A 22,125-nucleotide genomic window follows, 5' to 3' on the forward strand; every position below is an offset into this window, starting at 1 on the left:
GCTGTTTTGATTTTGCAATGCTTATGTAGCTTTGGCCACAAAAAACCATTTTAAATGGTTTTTTAAATGGTTTTTAAATGGATGCTGAGATGAGGGATTTGAGTTTCTGAGGGCCTTACAGTATGTTTTGAATAAGTACCAAGCTGTGCTCAGCTGTTTAATTTTAGTGTTTCTGAGCACTTCCAACAATCCTAAGTGTTCCACATTCTGCACCTAAAAATTCAGTTCTTAAGGGGGAAAGTGTTCCAGATAAACAGTGATGGATTTCTGGTACCTTTTCTGCACAGGGCTCAACCATAAACTCCCATTTAGGCTCCTCAGTAAATAGAAGGATTTTTTAAAGGCTCCATCCTGTCACAGCTCTTATTTTTTCACTGGGAGCTGGATATTTATGGATATAGCCACATCCCTGAGACATGTTCATGGAGGCACTTCAGCACATGTTTGAGGTCTGACACTTTGCTTTAATACCTGCCTCAGTTTCTCCTAATGTACTGAGAGTTTGTTATCTCTGGCAAGTATCTACAGGCAGAGCCATGTGCTCCTCTCCTGCAGAGTGAACGACTGAGTAAGGATTCTCATACCTGAACTTGTGACTTGGCCAAGATAAGAGCATTGGCTTCCCTTGTAGCAGAGTTCCAGCAAAATCTTGATGCTCTGTAATTCAGAGCACCTGCCACTTCCCTTGGATGAAGCAGCATCTGCCAAAGTGCCAATGTAAGAGCAGTATTTCAGATTGCACAGATCCTTGAGAATGGCAGTGCTTGTACAGGAACGTGCTAAGAGGTGCACTTTGACTAAGGGCCTTTGCATTCTCCCCAGAGTGCTCAGTCTGTGTGAAGATGACAGCAGGAAAGAGGGGGCATGAGACATGTAAAGGCATATGGAATAAACATGGAAATAGGGGTGAATTTGATGGAGCAAGAAAAAAGAGCAAGTTAGAAATTGCTGTTCCTATGATATCTGCTGGGGCAGGAATAGAGAGGATGACAGAGAATTAAAGAGTCAGTGGTTATTGGTGTCTGGCTGGAGCAGGTAACTGTTCCTCTCCCTCATCTTCCCTAGGTAATGGAAATGAGGGATGCCAGGAGTTTCTAGCAAGCTGCCAGCAAAGTCCTTGGTCAAGCATCCATGTGTCAATGTGCTGGTGTCTCCAAGGAAGCAAGCTGCATCCCAGTGGCCTTTATTAAATAAATCAGATGGAAACTGCCCTGAGAACAAATGGCAGGAGATGCCCAGATGAGCCACTGTAGGAAAAGAGAGCAGATAAGATCACTTTATGTTACAGAACTCTCCTTTCCTTGGTACTTTGGTGATTTGCAGTCCCACTTCCCTGTGTTCCCTCCTTTTTATTAGTGCCCAGTGCCATGCTGCCAGCACATGTCTCATTGTCCTTGGGAAGTGCTGAGCAGGGGAGATGGAGGCCTGGCTGCTCAGAGGATTGGGAAACATAGGCTCAACTGCTGAGGAGGACAGCCCGCAGGGAGTGCTCTTCTGTGTGCTCTATAGACAACAGGATTGAGGCCATCACACCGATTACTGCGATGTTAAGTGAAAGCCGAATTTCCCCTCCCATGGAGAAGCAGGAGTTAGCTGGGGCTCTCTGTTGAAGCCAAATAATTCATGCATGTATACTAAATGTCTTTTTTGCCTTCCCCAAGCTGAGGATTGCCAGCTCCTTACCAAGATCCCAAAGGTCAAGTGTCTACGAAACACCCATCGAGAAGGTGAGCGTGGGAAGCTTTCTAAGTACAAAGATCTTGCCTATTTTTCCACATGGCCCTGGTTGCCTCCCAGCTGCTTACAGCTGTTGTTTCTTACAATTAGAGTTTATTTTTTCATTTTAAGCGTTTGGAAGTTCTGTGGAGGGAGAACACAGCTTATCAACTCTCAGGCTTCAGGGGTCTCATGTAATACTTAAATAATGAGAAGTGGTGTTCTGAGGCCTTGGCTGGAACAAAGACCACATTTTAAGATCTTCATGAACAAAGATCCAGATGTAAGTCTCATCCTTTTAAACTCAAACTAACTCTTGCACCTTCAAGTGCAAGATAACAAGCTGTGTAGGAGGCATGGGAGAAGGAAAAACAATCACGTATCTATCATAAAGAGATACAATTAAGGAAAGTTTTTTCTCATCTATCTCCTACATGCATAAATGACTTTCCCAGCTGCTCTTTAGTTTGACCCACATGTGCTGGCTTATTTCTAAAGCTGTCAATGCACAGCCGGTTTGGAGCTACGATCTAGAAGTAGAGACAAAAATCACTGTTTAGTTCACAAAGAGCATCCCACATAGTTGGATGGTCTGTAAGAAAGTAAGGAGTCATCTGAGAGCCAGGCTGATCTCTCTGCAGGGCAGAATAAGGGATAAATGGGAATAAAGCAAATAAGCAGTAAGGAAGCCAGAAAACAGAGAGAAGAATTTGGCCATGGGGAATTGGTAATGTAGGCAGCAGGGTGCTCAATGGGATAGTGAGTGAGCAGGCAGCAGCCAGGTGTCTGTGGGTACGACTGAAAGGGAAGGGCAAGGAGCCAGGTGGAAGTTCTGTGTTATGGACAGAAGTGACAGGAGAGGTCATTCATTGTGTGCTGGGAGGGCTCATCTGACTGTCCCCAGGGTATGGCCACACAAAGTATTTTTTCTGAAGGAGGCTCAAATGTTTCCTTTCCTCTAAGCTTCCTGCTCCTTTGCTGTCCTTTTCCCTTCGTAGGGCTGATTCGCTCTCGGGTGCGAGGAGCTGAAGTGGCGGCTGCTGACATCCTCACCTTCTTGGACAGTCACTGTGAAGTCAACAGCGAGTGGCTGCAGCCAATGCTTCAGAGAGTGAAAGAGGTGAGCACCATGTCCTGCTCTGGGATGGGTGAAGCTGCCTGGCCTGTGCTGTTGGATCCTCTGCCCTCACATGTGTCAGCAAAACTGGTGAGAACAAGGTACTCCTCAGGCAGGCTGTTGCAGAGGAAGGTACAGCCTGAGCTAGGTGGGTGAGAGATCCCTGATGGGATTCTGTTCAGCCACTGTGACAAGGCAGGAGGTCCAGAGTGATGGGATGCAATGCTGAATGCTGGAACCAGCAACCTGTACTTCTTGTCCCTCGTAGGCATTGTGCTTCCTTGACATGTTCACCTGTATGTAGGACATCCCCTTGGGCAGCATACCTGGTGCAATTTTTCCATAGTTTCCATCTCCCCTGCTGCTGGACCCTCCTCTTTGCCTTGTCACTGCCAAATTTTTCCTTCTATTAATGTTCCCACTGAGCTGCCACCATACATCACCTGCATGCAGGCAGCTTCCTGTCACAGAGAAGTTTCTTGTGACTGCAGGGATGTTCCCTTTGATGGTTCACTTGGCAAAGGATTGATGGAAGGCTGGAAGAATAAAAATGAGGCAGAAATATTAGCAGCTGTCACCCTGACTGCACTGCAGAGTGGAGGGAGAGATCATACAGGCTCTGCTGTAAGAAAAGGCAGGGGAGAGGTGATGGGAGAAGTCCTGCTTGCACGTGGCTGTGATTGTTCCCCTCTGAAAGGAGGATACCCTGAAGTAATGGGCCTTAAGAGAAGGGATGGAGGCTTTAATGATGCTTTGTAAGCATGTCCGATTAGCTTAATATGAGAGAGCAGAAGAAGATGAAACTTCAGAATTGATGAATTAAAAGCTTCTGCTTTTCATACTTGTTCAATAAAGCCCATAAGTGTTTACTTTACTTATTGGTCTTTAAGTCAAGCTGCAGCACCAGCACAGGGGTTCCTAAGCAGAAAGAAGCTCATTCATTTCTTTAGAGAAGGATCTAAAATGCAAAAGCCTGTCTGCTAACTCTAGTATACAAATTTTTTAGTGAGCAGATTTCAAGTCAACCTATTTCTGACCTACTTTCTACATTTCTGATGTAGATCCTGTTATAGATTTCAGTCTTGCCCTAGCCAGTCCTCGCTAGGTTGGAGTAGTGGCTGGCACACCAGGCTGCCAGGTGGGTGCTGGATTCTCAAGCTGGGCAGACACATCTGGCTGGGCCACCATCACAGCTCAGAGGGGAAAAAGCATGAATCCTCTTACCAAGGATGTCCCATGCTAGCCAAGTGTGGTACATCATGAGGAACTATTGCAAGGCACAAAATGAAGGTTTGATAAGGAAGGGCATGGATACTGGCAGCTGCCCAGTAACAAGGTGCTGTTTCTGGCATTTCTAGCTCAGTTTCATCTTACATGGCAGCTGTCACAACACTGTCCTTAATGCTCTGTCTCATGATGTTGAAAAATTGTTTGACTTCTATGAACTAAAAGGATTTCAAAAGAAAAATGTAAATGTCTATATGCCTTAATGGCAATAAAGTACTCACAATATCTTGGTATTATAATGTATACAATGTGTCATATGTATTATAAAGTTTGCACTATGAATCTTAAATGTGGGGCCTTGATTCCTAGTACTTCCTAGGTAAATGTATTATTAGCTAAATGCATTATTAGGGGTTTGATAATTTCAAGGCTGATGATAATGAACTAATTTGGATGGCTGAGCAGAAGATGTGCTGTCAATAGATATCAGAAGTGAGCACAAAACCCTTGGGACAGTGATTGGTGCCCTGTGACTTGCACAGGAAATAAAGAGCTGTTTCTTAGCAGCATCCCTAGGTGTTGGAGTCTGACTCCATTTCCCATATCCGTGGAGTGCAGCTGGCTGGTACCCACCATCTCCATGTTTGGATTTAGTGGCCACAGATCCCTTGCACAGCTGCCTGAACCATATTGGAGAAACCAGACAAAGATTTACATGTGCAACTTTGTGTTTCCTGATCACTGGCAGCTTTCCTTGACATTGAAGAAAGCCTGACCCCTTTATTCCCCCTCCTTTCTCTCTTTCCCTCAGGATTATACCCGAGTGGTGAGTCCAATCATTGATGTTATCAGCCTGGATAATTTTGCCTACTTGGCAGCATCAGCAGATTTGAGGGGAGGTGGGTATAATGAATGGCTTATGTAAGTTTGACCTGAGGGATGGTGCATGATAAATAAGTTGTGTTCTCTTCAGCTTTCCACAAAAATAGAGTGATGATCTTTCTGATGGGTTATCTCTCCCTTGTTCTCTGCAACTTGCAAAGTCAGATCTTTTGAAGAGTTAGAACAAAACTCAAATAGTATTTTCCTCTTGACCTTGAATCACTGTCATAACACTTAGCAATTTCAGGACTTAGTTAATTGATGAAATATCTCACTGTGTCCTCACTATGTTGCATGGACCCTGGAGTCTGACAGGTGCTTCCAGTTGCTGCTTTGATCTGCCAGGCTATCTCGTGGCATCTCCTGGAAAACATTTACGCCTCTCCCCTCACTGCTGAGCCCCTTGCAGCTGTTCCTGTGTTCACCACACTGCCTGGTGCCCTTCTACATCTTTTATGGCTGGGGCTCACTTCTGCACTGCTTGCCAGCCAAAGGCTAGCTGTTCTTTGGCTATCCTTAACAATGATATAAAGTTAGTGACTGTGCTGTGCTGTATTATCCACCATAGGCCATCTGTAAGTACACTGTAGTCTTGAAAGACATGGTGGGTACAGTGATCTGCAGGCATTTGTTCCCAGAATATATCACATCCTACAAAGTCCTTTATTAGAGCCTCATAACTCTGGCAGGCAGGGTTTGCCTTTGGTAAAACAAACTGGCTAGAACAGAATTGCATCTCAGCCTGACAACACTCTCCTGAAGGTGTGGAGTGAAGTTGAGGAGAGATCTGTAGTGCTAAGGAATGATGGTGCCAAGACAGAAGCTGGAGAGGTCTACATTAGGATAGGCTATTGCCATTTTGGGAAGTCTGTGAGGGAGGTCAGGGAAGGAACGTAGGGACAGCCAGTGATATAACAGTGCAGGCTATCACTGAAAGCTATTAGTACTGTCTTTACAATAAGAAAACCAATTTGGCTTGTCTTTTTCCTTTTCAGGGTTTGACTGGAGCCTCCACTTTAAGTGGGAACAGATTCCTATAGAGCAGAAGATGTCCAGAACAGACCCAACTCAGTCTATAAGGTACACCCTGACATGTGGGGTACACTTCTCCAAATACCTTTACTAAGCCTTCACCAGTGTGGCAAGGAGAGTACAGGGACTGCCTTGCTGAGGACAAAATGCCACAGTGTTGGTGATGTTGATGATGACAAACTCTTCATGTTATTTTCTGAATACATTGAGGTCTATACCCTAAATGTGAGAGTACTGCTCTCTGAATTTTGTAAGAATAGTGATTATTTACTGTCATGCACACCACCTCTACAAGCCACCTCTTCTTGTGCATGTTTGTTCTTGTGTTCTCCCTAACTCAACACTCTGAATGCCTCAGAAATCGCTTTGGGTGTTTTTAATTGCCTCCATCTTTCAGATGAAAACTTAAAGAATGAAGCAGATAAACAGTCATCCTGCATGGGTAAAGCAGATCAGAAAACTGAGTCTTACCTAGTAATGTGGGCATAGAATTACTCCCACTACTAAATCTGCATGTACACAGACAAAAGAGGTTCTGTTGGCTGGAGCGGTTGTTGCCAGCCTCACTGCAGGGTACATGGCTCTGAGACATGTAGAATGTAACAAATCCTGATATGAAGAGTTATGGTGCTTGTCTTTATAGGCAGACAGCTCCCTGTTTGTAATTTTAAAGTATCATTTAATTCCTCTGTGTAATTTGTGAGCCTCTGTTTTACACTCCAGAGGCAACCAGCTTGCTAACAGCAGAGCAGTACATGCAGCAGCCTGTCACACCATGTCTAATTGGTGAACACAGTCATCAAACAATGCTCATCATTCCTTCACACTGTGCATATTTGTATAAATGCAAAAGACACAGCATTACTCTTGTAGTGCTTGCAAGACCAAGTAACAAAGGCATGAGGATGATCTAGTGAGAGGCATCTCAGAAACCTGCAGCAGGCTCACGTTCCAGCTCTACTGTTTTTCTCTTTTAAATGAGGTATGATTAGTGGTGCCTGGACAAATTGTCTGCCCCTTAAAATTAGGTTTGTGGTGCTACATATAAGCATGATTATTTTTTCTGGATTTCTGCTTTCTCCTCCAGAACCCCTGTCATAGCAGGAGGCATCTTTGTGATTGACAAGTCCTGGTTTAACCACCTGGGAAAATATGATACTCAAATGGACATCTGGGGAGGAGAAAATTTTGGTAAGTTTAGGATGTTTCAAGGAAATGACACACTAATGCAGAACTGCTTCCCAGTCTTCATTGCTTACCAGAGCTTTTTTTTTTTTTTTTTTTTTTTTTTTTTTTTTTTTTTTTTTTTGTGAGAGATCTAATCAGCATGTCAGTGTAAGGTTAGGGACTGGTCAGGTAATCCCCAAGGGGGTCAGATCTGAATCACTGTCAGCATAAAGTGTGTGTGGTCAGGGCTACACTCTCCTAAAGGCATGTGTGCTATTATACAGGAGCTTCCACAGTACAAGAAAGAAAGAGGAGCCTCCTGATGTTTAAATTGTTGCTTGTTTATGGAAAATATTCCTCCAGTTCTTCACATGACATTCTGTGTTGCCACTCCTGCAGCCTCTTCTTATACCTGTTCCTCTCTTGCAGATAAATCTGAATTGCTCTCTCAGCTTGACAGCTCAGAGAGATATTTTTCCTAATTTAACAAGCCTCTTTGTAAGTGGAGTTTGGTTACAAATAGACTCAGAATGCAAAAATTTAGAAGCAGACTAGGGCATCACAAACATCTGAGGAATTCAGTGTAGTCTGTCCACTCACATGCTGTTTTGGATTATGGTGCTTAAACCCATCTCCTTGCACTTAATAGTGGCACAGATATGCCAGGCATCTCTCTTGGCCCCGCGTGAAGGGATGCTGCAATGTCACCAGGTGTTAATGACAAAAGCAAGGTGAGTGTTAAAGAGAGGTTCATGGATACCTCAAGTATTTGGGGCATTAATTTAGAAATGGTGCAGATGGAGCTGAGAAGAAAAAAGCCTTGCTTTTTATAACCAACTTCAGTAGATTTCTCTGTAGCTGACACTGCAAAAAATAAAAAAATCTCTTTGTATAGATTCCATAAATGTCACAGATATGTAAATAAAACCTCTCAAAGAAGGATTTGTATGGTGTTTCGTAGCACCTGGAGAACCAATTAGAAAAAATGAAATAGGAAGAGGAAACCTTTGTTTCTCTGAACACAGCTGGGAGAGCTGCCTCTTTCTGAGATGCTTTCTAAAACCATTAAATAATATCTTGGGCTGATAATACACTCTCAAGGTATCACCTTTAAAAAAAAAAAGTCTAATAATGAGTGTTCTGTTTTCCCAAATCTTGATTCAGTTTTATGGTATTCATTATATTAAAAAGAGATATGAAATGGTGCTTGCATAGGAATCTCAGCAGTCCTAGTAGCATCAGCTGAGCACTGTGGCAGAAGTCACAGGAAACCTTAACCCAGGCATGAAGATCCTCTCCCTTATGTCCCTCAGGAGCAGAGTCAAGCTCAGCTCCTTGCCATCACTAGCCCTGCTCCAGCTGCAAAGCCAGCCACTTGGCCATGCTGCCAGCCTCTGAGCTGGGACTGTGTAGAAGCTCTAAACCCCAAAGATGGAGAAGGAATATTTCTTAATATTCTTCTGCCCACCTGGGAGTCCAGTGTTGTGGTTTGGTCCATATGTCAGTAGCATGATGCTAAGTAGAGCTCTCTGCCATAAGCAGCAGTAAATTATTTGCATGCTCACAGCCATTCTTCTATACAGAGCTGATCAAAACCACAGAATCACTCCACAAAATTTGCTTCATTCTCCTTGAAATAGCTCCTGTAAAGCCTGGCAGTGACTGGGCCAGGCTATGTGTGACTCAGCTTGCCAGTTTTGCCTTGTTAGGAGGTTTTTTTGTAAATTCAATGTCTTCTGTCACTTGTCCCTCATCCTCCATCAAGTCTGTTGCTGCTGAAAGCAGAGGGATAGAGACCAACCTGGATTTGACAACAAAATGTATTAATTTTCCTTGAAGAATTCAGAATGGTTAATTTAACCTCTCAAAAAACAGTTTACCTTACTTAATTGAAAACTGGGTTTTCTGATCAAGGAAAAATATTGATTATGTTCTGAAACATTATTTATACTAAATACTACAGTTTTGGGTGGAAAGGGACTGTTTGACTTAGGTCTCATTAGAGAGAGTGGTTCTGTCTAAGATGGTGTGAGAAATCCTCTCTTTGGAAATGGACATCACTTTCAAGTTACACATACCAGACTGAGAGTTCTGGTTTTGTTGTAGGCCAGAGTGAGTCAGAAGCTCATTCCAGGAAGAGCAGATGTCAGCTGGACACATCACCACACAGAAACTTATGTCTTGGGTTTTTTTTTTTTAACTTGTTCATTCCTAAAACCCTTCCTCTCTTCAAATCTGGAACTCCCTGTTAAAAAGAATCTGAAAATAATTACTTCTGGATAAGAGTCAGGAGAGAAAAGTGCTAGTAAGAAATACTACAAAATGCATTCTAACCAAATGAGGTATTTTACTGAGAGGCTGCATTAGATGCACCATCTCCCCCCACCCTGCAACTCACTGTTTAAACTAACTGTCATTATGCAGAGAGGAAAGCTATGGAGAAAGATGAAGATCTTGGGAAGATGTTAGTGTGTATACATGGTTTCAAACATCCATTAGATCTGGATACATAATTTCTTTTTCATTTCTAAGCATCAGGGCTGCATAAATCGGGCATTACTGGAGGGGGCTCCCCGCTGAGTCAAGTTTTTGAAGTAATCAGTCTATACAATATGAAGCCCCCTTGGTAAAGACAACCAAACCACCCAGCTAATTTTCATTTTCCTTCTTCCTTCTCTTTTCATCACCACATGAATTGAAAGTGGAAAACCCCGCTGGTGTGGCAGTGATTAAAGCAGTGAGGACAGACCCAAAAGCTTGAGCAAGGTCACATACCTTCTGTGATGCAAATAAGTGCCTGCACATCAAAGCTCCATGCTCTTCTAATCTTTTAGCAAAATGTTGAATCTAGTTTCAGGATAGGGTGGATTTCTTCAAGTAGCAGGATTCTCTCTGTGTTTTCATAGTCATACTATATGAGACTGGTATCTGCTCGGAGCAGTTCCCCCAGCAGAGGCAACTACAACACAGTCAGTTGCTCTAGTTTGTTAGTAATAGAGCCAACCAAAATGAGAAGAAGGAGCTATTGCAGGGTGGATAACATACAGGTATGAGGGAGAGGACTTAGCTCTAGACATTGACTCCCTGTACCCTCTTGTTCTGTTCTTTCCCCTGATCTTCTAAATTCCCTTTCTTCCTCACATGATTTGCTTTACACAGTAAGTTTTTCCTTTCTAATTCTATTTGTGTGCAGGGATGACTGTAACAAAGTCTGAAACAGGGGCTGTGTGTAGGATTGGTCTCAGTCAGTTGCCAGATGCCATCCTGAGCAGCCTTGAAGATCTGGTCAAATGCAAAGGTGTCTCACTGAAATGAGACCACAGAGGAGCAGGACTGGAGAAGGCTTGGAAGTCCCTGAGCTGCAATAGGTGCCTCCGTTTTAACAAAGGGAGGACAGTTTCTCTGCTCTCACCGTGGCATTGCTTTCCCTGATTTTACTGATGCAGGCAATACACCTAGAGCAGAAGGGCAAGAAAATTGCCCTTCTTGGGACTGTTGCAGCTGTATGACTCTTGGGGTCTCTTCCAGAGCTCTCTTTCCGAGTGTGGATGTGTGGTGGCAGCTTGGAGATTGTTCCCTGCAGTCGAGTGGGACACGTGTTCAGGAAGCGCCATCCCTATGACTTCCCTGAGGGCAACGCGCTGACTTACATCAAGTAGGTGTTGGGTACTTCCCAGGAGCAGCCAGGCCACCTTTGTCTTGGGCATGTCTAAATAAGTCTGAATTCTCTGTTGTGCTTTTCCCTGGTAATGGAGAACAGCTTGTGGCTGAGCATCTGTTCTCAAGGGAAGGATGAGTTGCTGTTTTCTGCGAACAAAACCTGTTCCCTTTTCTGCTGTTGCTATTAGTGTTTCTCATTCCTTCTCAGTCTCTGGTGAGGGGCATGGGGAACAGTATGCCAGAGAGACACCCTGGCCATTCACAGATACTGCCCTGTGACATGTGTGGAGATATCAGCAGCCCTTGGATATCTCTGTTGTCTCTGAGCTGTACATGCTCTAAGATACACCCTGAGGACAGCTTCTACTGCAGCACAGCTGGGAAGAGAAGAGAGATGAGATAAAGGGCTTGACAATGAAAGTGGTCAAGTGCTGCTTCAGGGCCCCATGGATATGGTGAAATTTCCATCATTGGACATCTCAAAACTCAACCAGTGAAGACTCTGAACAACATGACCCAATATGAAGCTAGTCTGATTTGGACAGGAGGTTAGAGGTTAGACAGAGCTGCTTTCCAAACAGTATCCCAAAATGTTATTCTAATCTGGGAAAAGAGATACTGTAAATAAGTGTGTTGGTGACAATCAGGCCTGGTGTCTCTGCAGAGGAAGTACATGCAAAAAGGTAATGGTAAACTATGGCTAATAAATGCTTAATTTCTGAAGTGTTCTTGCAAGGCTTCGTAGACTTAACACAATCAATCTCTACCCACCCATTCTGCCTACTCAGTTTTGTGTTTGGGACTGTCCCCCACTACCTGCTGAGGTATAGGGGGTCTGCCCATGCAGGGCCTGCTCCTGGGAGGGCAGGTTCTGCGGCAGAGCTTCTCCTCAGCACAGCATCTGTTCCCCCTTGGTGCAGGAACACCAAGCGCACAGCGGAGGTGTGGATGGATGAGTACAAGCAGTACTACTACGAGGCCCGGCCCTCGGCTATCGGCAAGGCCTTTGGAAGGTAAGCTGCCCCAGACCTTGCTAGGAGGGCTCTGGTAAACCCCTTGGTAGCAAGAAGCACTTTTTAGGTCTTCTCTGGGGCTAAGTGTGAGAAAGAGAGGTGCTCTGAAATGCCTGCCTTGCCAAGGAGGTTGTAGCTTGAGTGTCTGGCTAATGAGGTTTGCTTCTAATTCACTTAATTTTTTCCCTGATAACATTGCATAAATCATTTGTTAGCAGAAGGCCAAAGGGATCTGTAATGAAATTAAAAGACCAGACATTTGAAGTGGCTAGACAGGAATATTTTTCTATCACAGCATGCAGCTGTTTTGGAAATGTGAGCTGTATCTTGAGCCTAAATTCCTGTGCAGATGGAGAATCCCAGGGCAAGCATGGCTGGCTGGCACATGGGGCATGTTGCACTTGGTGCACTCCCCACTTTCCTGATGGATGGAGGGCAGTTTGCCTGGTTTGTAGAGCAGGAGAGAGCATGGCTGATGGTAAGATTTAGAAACACAATCTGCAGAATTGTGCTTCTTACAGCACCTTTGCTAAAGCTGTTTTCAGGCCACATGGGATTCATTGTTATCAGCTTAACAGTTCTCTGTGACCCAGAAATCAGTGATGGACACCAAACCTAGGATGAGAGGAGAGCTTGCTGTCTGTGCTCTCAAACTCCCAATGACTCCCAAATAAATGTAAAGATCCCAGGAGTGCTGCATTTCTGTGGGTTTTATCTGCCACTGAACAAAAGGCTATTGTTGTATCAGTGTAGGGACCTGGCAAATGTGGTTGTATCTCAAATGTGTTTGCACAGGATAATGATGCATCTCCTACTTATTTATGATAACCAGGTCACTTTTATTCCTGTACACTTTGCTTTATTATCATGATGCATTACATATCTTCATAAAAATAGCTTTGCCTACCTAATTTATCAGTCCTTGAGCTGACTGCAGCAGCTGGACTTGGGACCACATAGCAAGTAACCCTGCTGCTTGTGAAGGAAACAGACTATTGCATATTGTGTGTGGATCTATTGCTCATGTGTTGTAGTGGCAAAATCTGCAGTTCTTGTTTGCACAGACTTCCTAGTGACTTTACTGGCAGCATTGGCTGAATAAAAGCTGGAGCAGAGCATAAGACTTCAGGTAATCTCCTGTAGTAACAGCTCTGTGAACCTGCATTAAGTTTAGATTTTAGTGTGCAAATACCTTTGATACCATCACTGACAATTGGCCCTAAAATGGACCCTCCTTCCCCTCAATTCCAGTGTGGATATAAAATCTCAGAACGTTCCCCTGAGGTATATGACCTCATGTATATGTACAGTGGCCTCTGTGGGCTGAGGATGGACAGGTACACAGGTATCACTGAAATTCCTTCCCAACACACAATTGTAGTATTATAGCTTAAAGACAAGAGTTCCTGGTTTCACTGCTCAGTAGGACTGCTGGAGGGAAATCCTCTTCTTCAGCCAGCTAAAGCCAGACAAATCAGCAGGACTGCCACAGCAGACAGCTTCTGAGATGTTGAGTTAATGTCCCCTTTTACTCCCACCCTCTCCCCAAACTGGTTAAGAATAAATAATTAAATTCTTCAGGTCTCAGTTCTCCAACCTCAGCTTAGACCTGCTGCCATGAGCTAGAGACATGTTTTAGCACACATGGATGAATCATCTGAATGTACCTGAGCACAAACGCTTTCTGGGCCTTTTCAGCAGCTGATTGTTGTGCAGGTTTCATGGTATGCCTCTACAGGGACACCCAGAGGCACAAACACTTTCCTGATCTTACGGCAGTTTTACTGCAATGTATTATTTAATGAGGTAGGACCTGGGCCCTGCCATTGCCCTGAGCCAAAGGAAGTGCAAGAACAGCTCTCTGAAGGTGTTTGCTTTCCATTTCTATTCCCTGCCACTTGCCTCTCTCCTCGTCTTCACCTCAGGTCACTGCCAGTGCTCTGAAACCAGCAACAGTTATGTGGGAGAATGAGTAATGGCAAAAAGTAATGTAATTTCCCCCAAACCTCCTGGCCAGTGTTCATGGTTCCCCTCCCTCCTGTTCACTGCCTTATCCTCAGCAAACTGCCTGTGTTTCCAGCGTTGCAGACCGAGTGGAGTTGCGACACAAACTGAACTGTAAATCCTTCCAGTGGTATCTGGAGAACGTCTACCCTGAGCTCAAGTGAGTCAGTTCTTTGCTTGTAGAAATCTCTGAGGGGTTTGGGAAGTGGGTCACAATGGAAACGTGAGCCTTGACAGCAGTGGGCAAAAGAGAGACTTATGCTTGGAAAAGGTTTTTTCTGTTCTTCTTTTCGGTGAGAAACCTCCTGTGTTTTCTTGGCTTGTATTGTCACAGCTCTGCAAAAGGTCTGCCTTCTGTTCTGCCCCACACAGCTGTCCCTTGGAGATGTGCAACAGTGGCGGTTTCAGAATGTAGGGTGGAGACAAGAGCCAGTCCACTACACCCCTCCCAGTTTTGACTTGGTCTCTGCCCATTGGATGCTCAGTCTGGAGGGAGTTGAGCCATGTAGAGCTGGACAGCCGTAGTGCAGGGGTTTGGGTGGTTCAGAGAAGGCTCTAAGGAATGCCAGAACCAGCTGTTCCTGTGGCTTCCCCTGCCCTGGGTCAGGACACAGAAGTGTTGTGTCCTTGCCCAGCTGGGAGGCAGCCTGGATAGAGCTGTGTTGTTGGCATGTGCAAACCAGCACACATGTGCATAGCTCAGGAAGGGCAACACATGTTTACACCTCCGTCTGTGGCTGTGAGTGGAGGCTGAAACATCCAGCTGCAGTCTGGCCTTGACAGATCTTTCCTGCATTCCTACCAATGAGGCAAGAATATGTGTTAGCTGGGGAGAAGACTGGAAAGGGGGGAGGAAGAAGCAGAGCAAATCAGTGTGGATATGGCTTTTTGCTGGAAACAGCCTCTTTCAGAATTTCAGAATCATAACATGAAACTGCTTAGGGTACCCCTAAAGAGCTTGGTATGCCTTCTGAAACAAAAGTACTAGTCCTCTGACCAAGTTCTCCCTTGATTTTTGCCTCCTCCAGATATTTCCAGTGGACAGCATGATATTGTTCATTTTCTGTCAAATATAGGGAACTGTGTTCAGTCGGGCCAATTAAGCCCTTATAAATGTGGAAGTAATTTGGTCACTTCTAGTATGAAGTACTATGCAACTGTCATTTTATTTCAAGGATTCCTGAAAAAGAGTTGATTCCAGGAATAATTAGACAAGGAGGAAACTGTCTGGAGTCTCAGGCACAGGATACCACAGGGACTGTGTTGGCTGGCATGGGAAACTGTAAAGGGTCAGTGAACAATCCACCTGTCTCTCAGGTAAGGCAGGCTTCAGTTTGCTGGTTTGCTCCTTCCCTTTTAATTACCTGAATGAAGAGGCATCTCTGGTCTTGGTGGGTTGATATGGAGGTGAAGGAAGGAGGAATATGACCCTGTAAAGATTTCAGTAGTAAGCAGAAAAAGAAGCCCGTTTCTCAGAGCTCTGTTGGCTCAACAGACTCAGCAGTCAGGCATAGAATGTGAAGTTTTTCATCTCCCAGGGACAACAGGTGCTCAGATGCTCAGGGAGTGACAGACTCATTGAGAATCATTTTGGGGCTGTGTGTGGCTACTACCCTGGCATGTGGGTATGAGATTTTTTGGGATTAGCAGCATTCCTTGCTCTGCCAGCTCAGTTGTAGCTGCAGATGACTTGAATTGTGCTGTATTGCAGATGTGTTCCAGTATAAAGCACAAATAGAAATTAGATAGCTGACCCCAGTGGCAGTAATGTGGTGCAGTTCTCCTAACTGCAGTGGAGCTGTGATGGTATATACAAGCTGAAGATCTGCACTCAGACTCTCTGTTGGTGACTGGGAGCAGCTTGAGAAAGTTAAGGGTCACAGTAGGGTATTTTATGCCAGAAAATACATACTCGCATCTGTTATCACATATGCACATCTGTTAACAATTGGAAACTAGTTTGCAGCCAGCATTCAGTGTGCCATTCAGCCTGACTCATTGGTCTGTGTCATTACCATCTGAAATCTTTGAAACCTACTGCATTTTGTATCTCTTCCTTGGGGAAAGTATAGTAGTAACATTTGATTGGATCAGGTATTCATCTAGTCAGAGGAAGGAAAACATTAATCAACATGTCCCTTATGCATGCTGGTGATATATGGATATGCTTGCATGTGTTCTGCTTTGCTTAACAATTTATAGGTCCCAGATACCTGTTAGAGAACATATCTGGTGTGTAAAATATGCAGAAGCAGTTGCACATCATGTATGTCAGGGCACCTTGCTTTGTAGAGCTGCAGAGCAGAGAATTGCATGGGATCATGGGTTAATCAGGCACCTCAGATAGTGAGGGGAGTCAGCTGCAGACTTTGAAATGGTGATGATGCACCAAGCCTGAGCATAAACTTCTGATCAAGTGACATCTGCTGTGGTAGGTGCTTCCCAGGGAGCCTTTTGTAGGAAGAGAATAAAAGATGGAGGTTTTTAAAATATTTGATACAAGAAGCTCTCTCTCCCTCATCTGATCACTGTTGGGATCCTAATCTAACCTTCCTTTTTCTTATTCCAAAGGAGTGGATATTCAGTGACCCTTTAATTAGACAGCAGGACAAGTGTCTTTCCATTGCCTCCTTCTCTACTGGTTCTCAAATCACACTGGAAGCTTGCAGTCAAAAAGACGGCAGACAGGTGGGTAACTGTGCACCTCTCTCTCAGCAGGGGCAAACCCAGCACTACCAAAGCACATTCAAGTCCTTCCCATCTTCTGCATCTCCCTCTCTGGTGTGTTTTGTAAGCTTGGATGCATGAGAGAGTGTGTGACCAAGCAGGAGGTGCAGTGTGTGGGTGTGTGCTCTGCCTGGGCCCTCGGCAGCAGGGCTGGCTCCAGCTCAGCAGCACCCCAGCTTTGCTTCTTGGGTGAGTTTATGTGCAGCCAGATTGGTGCATGGGTGAAGCATAGCACCAAAGAGAGGTAGGTGTGGCAACTGCGTTGGGATACCTAAGGGAAGGGTGGTATGTGCTATCATTTGGTTATTTAATTTGAAGTGAGATACCTGTATTCTTTGTGCTGTCTTTGGACATGCTGAGCAGACCTTTAAAACTGAGTGCATGTAACTCATTTAAGAGATACTGTCTGACATAAAGCACTGCATGTTCCACCTGAACTGCTCCCTAGAGGAAAAATACACAGCAGCAATGTTCCCAACAAAATGCAGCTCTTTGACTTGTGCTGTTTCCAACATGTGCATCCCTGATCTGTCAGGACAAATCAGTCCTTTTGCCTTCAACACTAGCTAAGGGATGGCCTCTGCAATGGCTGGGGTGCCCTCAGCAGAGATGTGATGTCTTTTTATCAGAACTGGGCAAAGCACAAAAGGGAGCAACACAACCGTGGCAGACAGCAGATTGGACTTGTTTCATTCCAAGTTCCCATGCTTCCCTCTACAGCAAGAGAGAACAAGTTTTCTGTCATCTAAGGCTGTGCTGACTCGGCTTTCTGACATGTCTGTTGTTTTGATAGCCCAAATGTAGAAGACAGCTCAGCTTTGACAAGTTCTCATCAGCATTTTATTTTTTCAGTACTTTCTAATACTATATGAATCCTTGAAATTAGTTTTTCCTGAAAGAAAGCACTGAAATTCAGTCCTGCCCATTTATGGAAAACCTGTGTAGACCTGTGGAGGGTTGGTTAATGCAGAAATGCCTTGAAGAGTTGTCACCATGAATACACTGGGAAAACTCTGAGTTTGGATTAATCTGCAAGGGTATCCCAGGTGGGCTGTGCTTGCCTGCTCCTTTTTCTTGTTGGCAATCACTCATGCCATTGCTGTGTAATTAGGTCACTCAGTTTCTCCTTATGTGCTTCACAGTATTTTCTTCCCTGGCAGCAGAGAGGACTTCAGCAGCTGCCAAAATCAGCTGCCTTTCCCTGCTTCCTCTGTCATGGAAGGACAAGGGTCCCTCAAGGAGGGTGGAGACAGGCTGCATCAGAAGCCAGAAGAGAGATTAATTCACAGTAACACAAGCAGGCTTATTCTGCTGCTGGAATAGGATTTATTGAGTCTTGACGTGTTGATTATTTACAGGCTCATTATAAAGACATACACACACTTAAGAGTGTGAGCTGTTGTTTTCCATTACCTTATGTGAGCAAACTGCACTTACACCAAGGACTCGACCTAGCAGATGATTTAACCAACTGACTCTAAGCAAGGATTTTGTTTAAGCATTTCAAATAATTAGAGACTGATTTGAATTACAGCTGCCATTCTAACTGCCTTGCAACTGAATGGATAAGGTGGAGTGAAGTGGGAGAGGTGCATTTGAATTTTTAATGTAATTTGAGTTTAAATGTTCTTAAACATTTGGGTCGTTTTTGTAGTCCCAAACTCCCATTTCAAATTTCTGCTTATAAAGCCAATTTTACTTGCAATGCTCAAGTTTGTTATGTTCCTAGGGAATGTTGTTATGGTTCTTTTCTTTCATAAACACAGCAGTAATTGTTGTTAACACTGACATTGGATTTTAATTAGCTAGAAGTCAGTCATCTTGTAAACTATTCCTTTCTCTCTCCTCCTGATATTTGAGAGGTTGATTTCCAAGAAAGAGCAAAGCTGGAAGGAACAAATTCCCTCAGCTGCCCTGCAGCTTGCCTTGTCTCCCCACGGATACTCACAGCCCAAAGTGCAAGTGCTGGGGGAGAGCAGTGCTGCCAAACTGTGCGTGAGTGTACCCACTTCTCAGTTCAAGTGAGCTTCTCAGAAAGTCAGAGGAGCTGGGTGGAGGGAGGGCAGCTGAGCTCCTTTGCAGAGCTGGAAATGACAAGTAAGAGCCCTGAGTATGTGGTGTGGTCTGAGTGGAGGAGGGTGAGCGTGGGCACCTTGCATCACACACATCACACATACAGCATCCTAAATAATGGAAGTCCAGCTTTGAACATCTTTCCTGTCACTGTCATCAGAGATCTGTGGTGAAAGATGTTTGGATTTTTCTGGATGTAGATTTCATGTCTGTGTCTGAGTCATGAAAAAGCAACATTTCTGACAAAAGATGGTATATGTGGTAGCTTTGGTTTTTAGTGTCCCAGGAGTAGATTGGTTAGATCATTATGACAGCATCACACAACTCCTAAAGTTGGTTTCTGCCTTCAAACATGCTGGAGCTGTCCCCATGCTACACAGCTGTTCTGCATTAAGCATGTCCCAAGGACAGATAATTTTTTGTTAATTTTGAGTACTCAAACCAGTCCATTTGACATATAGGTAATACTCTAGCAGAGACTTTAGAGTATTGTGATTTGTGTTTAGACTATTACCTCAAAATAAGTCTAGAATTTTTAAGCAGGAGGATATGAGACAATAGTCACACTTCAGATGATTTTTGGTGCTCTCAGACTCCCTTGGGCTGAAAGAAACCAGAAATGAAATCTATTTGGCAACATGATCCTGTTGATCATTCAACAGCAACAGCTGGCACTGCTAGCAGAAGACCAGCCAAAAGCTATTCTGCATAATCAGAACTAGATTTCAAAGCAGATGGATGTTATCCATAATGTTATTTGGAGAATAGCGTTTTTAGTTGAGTGCACAATAAATTATTGCCTTCAGCTTTGTTTTTGGCTCTGACTGACAGTAGGAGTGGTGTTTTAATTTGTGTTATAGCGAGGACAAATAGAAGGCAAAGTGAGAGTCAGACTCTAAAACAAGAGAATGAAAATGAGAAACATTGGCACAATTTTTCCCAACAGAACAAGAAATGCTGAGAAATCCTATTAAACAGCTATATTTCATTAAAATGTTCTGAAGGAATGTGACCTCAGCCTGAAAATGAGGACACTAAGTGTTCTTGTGAGACAAACACTATTTGAAATCCTGTGTCCCTTTGTATGCCATTGGGAAATGTTTCCCACTTTACTTCTCAGTGAATTTTACCTGAAGATGAATGCAACTTTATATAGAGTATCCAAACAGAAAAGCAGAGAAAGCCTGTCTGACTCAGCACCTTCATGACAATAAGCAGGTAAAACAATACTGGCAATGTGCCATACCTTGAAAGTAGTTTTTAGGAGACAAGAGTTTCTCTTAGTTGTGATTTAGTTTTACAAATTTAAGTGCTCAAAGGAAGACAGTACTTGCTGGATGCTGATGTGAACTTTTCCATCTTCTGTCTCTGCTTGTGTATTTAAAATTTAGTGTTCAAGACCAGCTTCAGGCTGCCCATGGCTCTGCAAATACAGTCAATTACAACTTACAGCATCCTTGGCTAGTCCACTTATCAGCTCTCCATACATTTCTGTTTGAAGCATCTCAGTCCTCATGAGCAAAATTTGCCTTTCTCAGCTGTGCCTCCTGAACTTGGCCAATTCCATTGTTTCACAGTTAGGGTTTGGAGAGAAACCCTGCACTACCTGGATTACTGGGGGTTAAAAGAAACCTTTTGATTACCCTGAAAAATTAAACTAGTGTAAACAATTTCAGCTCTTGTATATATTGGATAGAAGAAGACTGGCTATTTCTGACTTTTCTCTTAGTTATTGCATGTGGAATGCTTCTATCCAGCCACCTAAAACCAATTTGAAATGATAGATAAAAAAGACGGAGGGAGAGATACTCAAAAAAACTGGGGGGAATTTTGAGTTGACACTGGGGAAGAGGATCAAAACACAATATTTCAAAGAAAAAATGGTTTCTTTTTTTTCTTCCTCCATCTTCACTCCAAACCTACTCTGACCAGTAAACTGTACTATCTCCATTGTACAAGAAAGGGAGACCAAAGAAGATTTTCAAGCCAAAATTTCTCAGATTGTGCAATGCCTGTATCTTCCAAAAGCTTTCCTTCCACGTACAGTCCAGTCATAATGTCTGGGTGTAGGAGAAGAGACTACTCCCTGTATGCAGGAGGTGTCTACTCTGTTTTTGTTTTTTTTTTTGCTAAAGGTGGTCATTACTGCTGTCATTTAAAACTTACGAGTCTAAGCTTCCCTTGTGGTCTGTGAGAAAGCTGGGCCCTCCCAGAAGGGGCTTGTCCCTATGGGACCCCTCCATAACTCTGTCACCGGGTAACTGGTTTAGACTAAATGGCTCCTTTCTGAGGTGGCTGACAGTGGGAGATGAGTGTCCTGGTTCCTGTTTCCATCCATTGCCACTGCCCACCCTCCTGGGAGCTCTGAGATATCCTGTGTACCTGCAGGGGAGGATGTTGGGCTGTCTTTGGTAGTCCTGTGGTCTGCAGTCAGGCCTTGTGAAAAGTTCAGGTGAAGTCAGGTGAGTTGCTCTGGTATCTCATGAAGGGCAGAAAAGCAGAGTGTGTGATCAGAATAGGTAAAATTTGTCATTCTGGTAACCCATGTATTTGAGATGAGGAGCCCTACTTTGGCTTTTACTGTGGGTGTGCTTTATAACAGCTACATACATGGCACCTCCCCACAGCCCAGATGAGCCTCACCTTCAACTCTTGCCCTCTCCTCCTTCCCTTCCCCATCCCACCCCACTTTACTTTGAACAAAAAGATCTGGGGTGGCTTGACATGCTGGGCTTTCCAGTGGTGTGGCTCACTGAGAAGCTGATTGATTTTGTTAGCAGCAGTAGATGTGCTCTGGGGAGTGTTTGCTGCTGTCCTGATGAGCCTGTTGCTGCAGACTCTCCCTGTCACAGTGGGTACCTGCTCTGCAGGGATGGCTGCCACAGGAGCAGGGCTCTCCTCTGAAGGAGTAATTTGAGCAAGCCTCCAGTGGTGCTAAGAAAGAAGAAAACCAGTGCCTCTTGCTAATTGGCCTTGTCCTCCATCTCAAATCTCAGCATATTCTTTTGCAGCAGGGTCTTTGGTGAGCTGTGGGGTGTGTGGGAGAGGCAGCTGGCAGCTTCCTCTCACACATGCACAGTGGAACATGGAGAGTGAGGATTCACAAATACAGAGGTGGTGGGAAAGTGGAGGGCAGGGAAGTAGGTGTGTTTTGGAGAAGGTCAAGAGGCTCTTCAGTGGGGTGTCTGTGGCACTGGGAGACGCTGCTGGGGAGGCTGTTGTGCAGCAATGGCACCAGCCAGGCACAGAGCACAGCTTGCAGGGGGAGAGACCCCCTCCTTTGCACTCCATCATTACAGCTGCTGCTGCATGATATTAACTCTTCCTCAGCTCTTCGTAGGGAGGCTTCTGCCAGATGGGAGCCAGATGGCTCTGGGACCTGTGTAGGCAATGAGTTGCAGCAGCTGGTGAGGGCATTGTAGTGCAAAGACTGCATTGTATCTTCCTGTCCATCATCACTGCATTCCTCTGCCCCCTCCTCCGTTAAAATCAGCTTCTTCCTGCTGC

General features: G+C 44.4%; 1 protein-coding gene across 4 annotated transcripts in view; it reads left to right on the forward strand.

The window, feature by feature from the left end:
* The window catches only part of GALNT16 (polypeptide N-acetylgalactosaminyltransferase 16), a 75,877-nt gene that overhangs the window by 48,640 nt on the left and 5,112 nt on the right, over positions 1–22,125 (forward strand). For all 4 annotated transcript variants that reach the window (XM_064713745.1, XM_064713746.1, XM_064713748.1 and 1 more), the window contains exons 5-14: positions 1,662–1,727; positions 2,715–2,836; positions 4,872–4,959; positions 5,938–6,022; positions 7,062–7,165; positions 10,670–10,796; positions 11,722–11,814; positions 13,895–13,978; positions 14,994–15,135; positions 16,390–16,506. In XM_064713745.1, the coding sequence (XP_064569815.1) occupies positions 1,662–1,727; positions 2,715–2,836; positions 4,872–4,959; positions 5,938–6,022; positions 7,062–7,165; positions 10,670–10,796; positions 11,722–11,814; positions 13,895–13,978; positions 14,994–15,135; positions 16,390–16,506 (1,028 nt within the window). The remainder of the gene's footprint in view (positions 1–1,661; positions 1,728–2,714; positions 2,837–4,871; positions 4,960–5,937; positions 6,023–7,061; positions 7,166–10,669; positions 10,797–11,721; positions 11,815–13,894; positions 13,979–14,993; positions 15,136–16,389; positions 16,507–22,125) is intronic.

Source organism: Zonotrichia leucophrys, chromosome 5 (genome assembly GCF_028769735.1).
Source record: "Zonotrichia leucophrys gambelii isolate GWCS_2022_RI chromosome 5, RI_Zleu_2.0, whole genome shotgun sequence".
Classification (NCBI taxonomy): Eukaryota; Metazoa; Chordata; class Aves; order Passeriformes; family Passerellidae; genus Zonotrichia; species Zonotrichia leucophrys.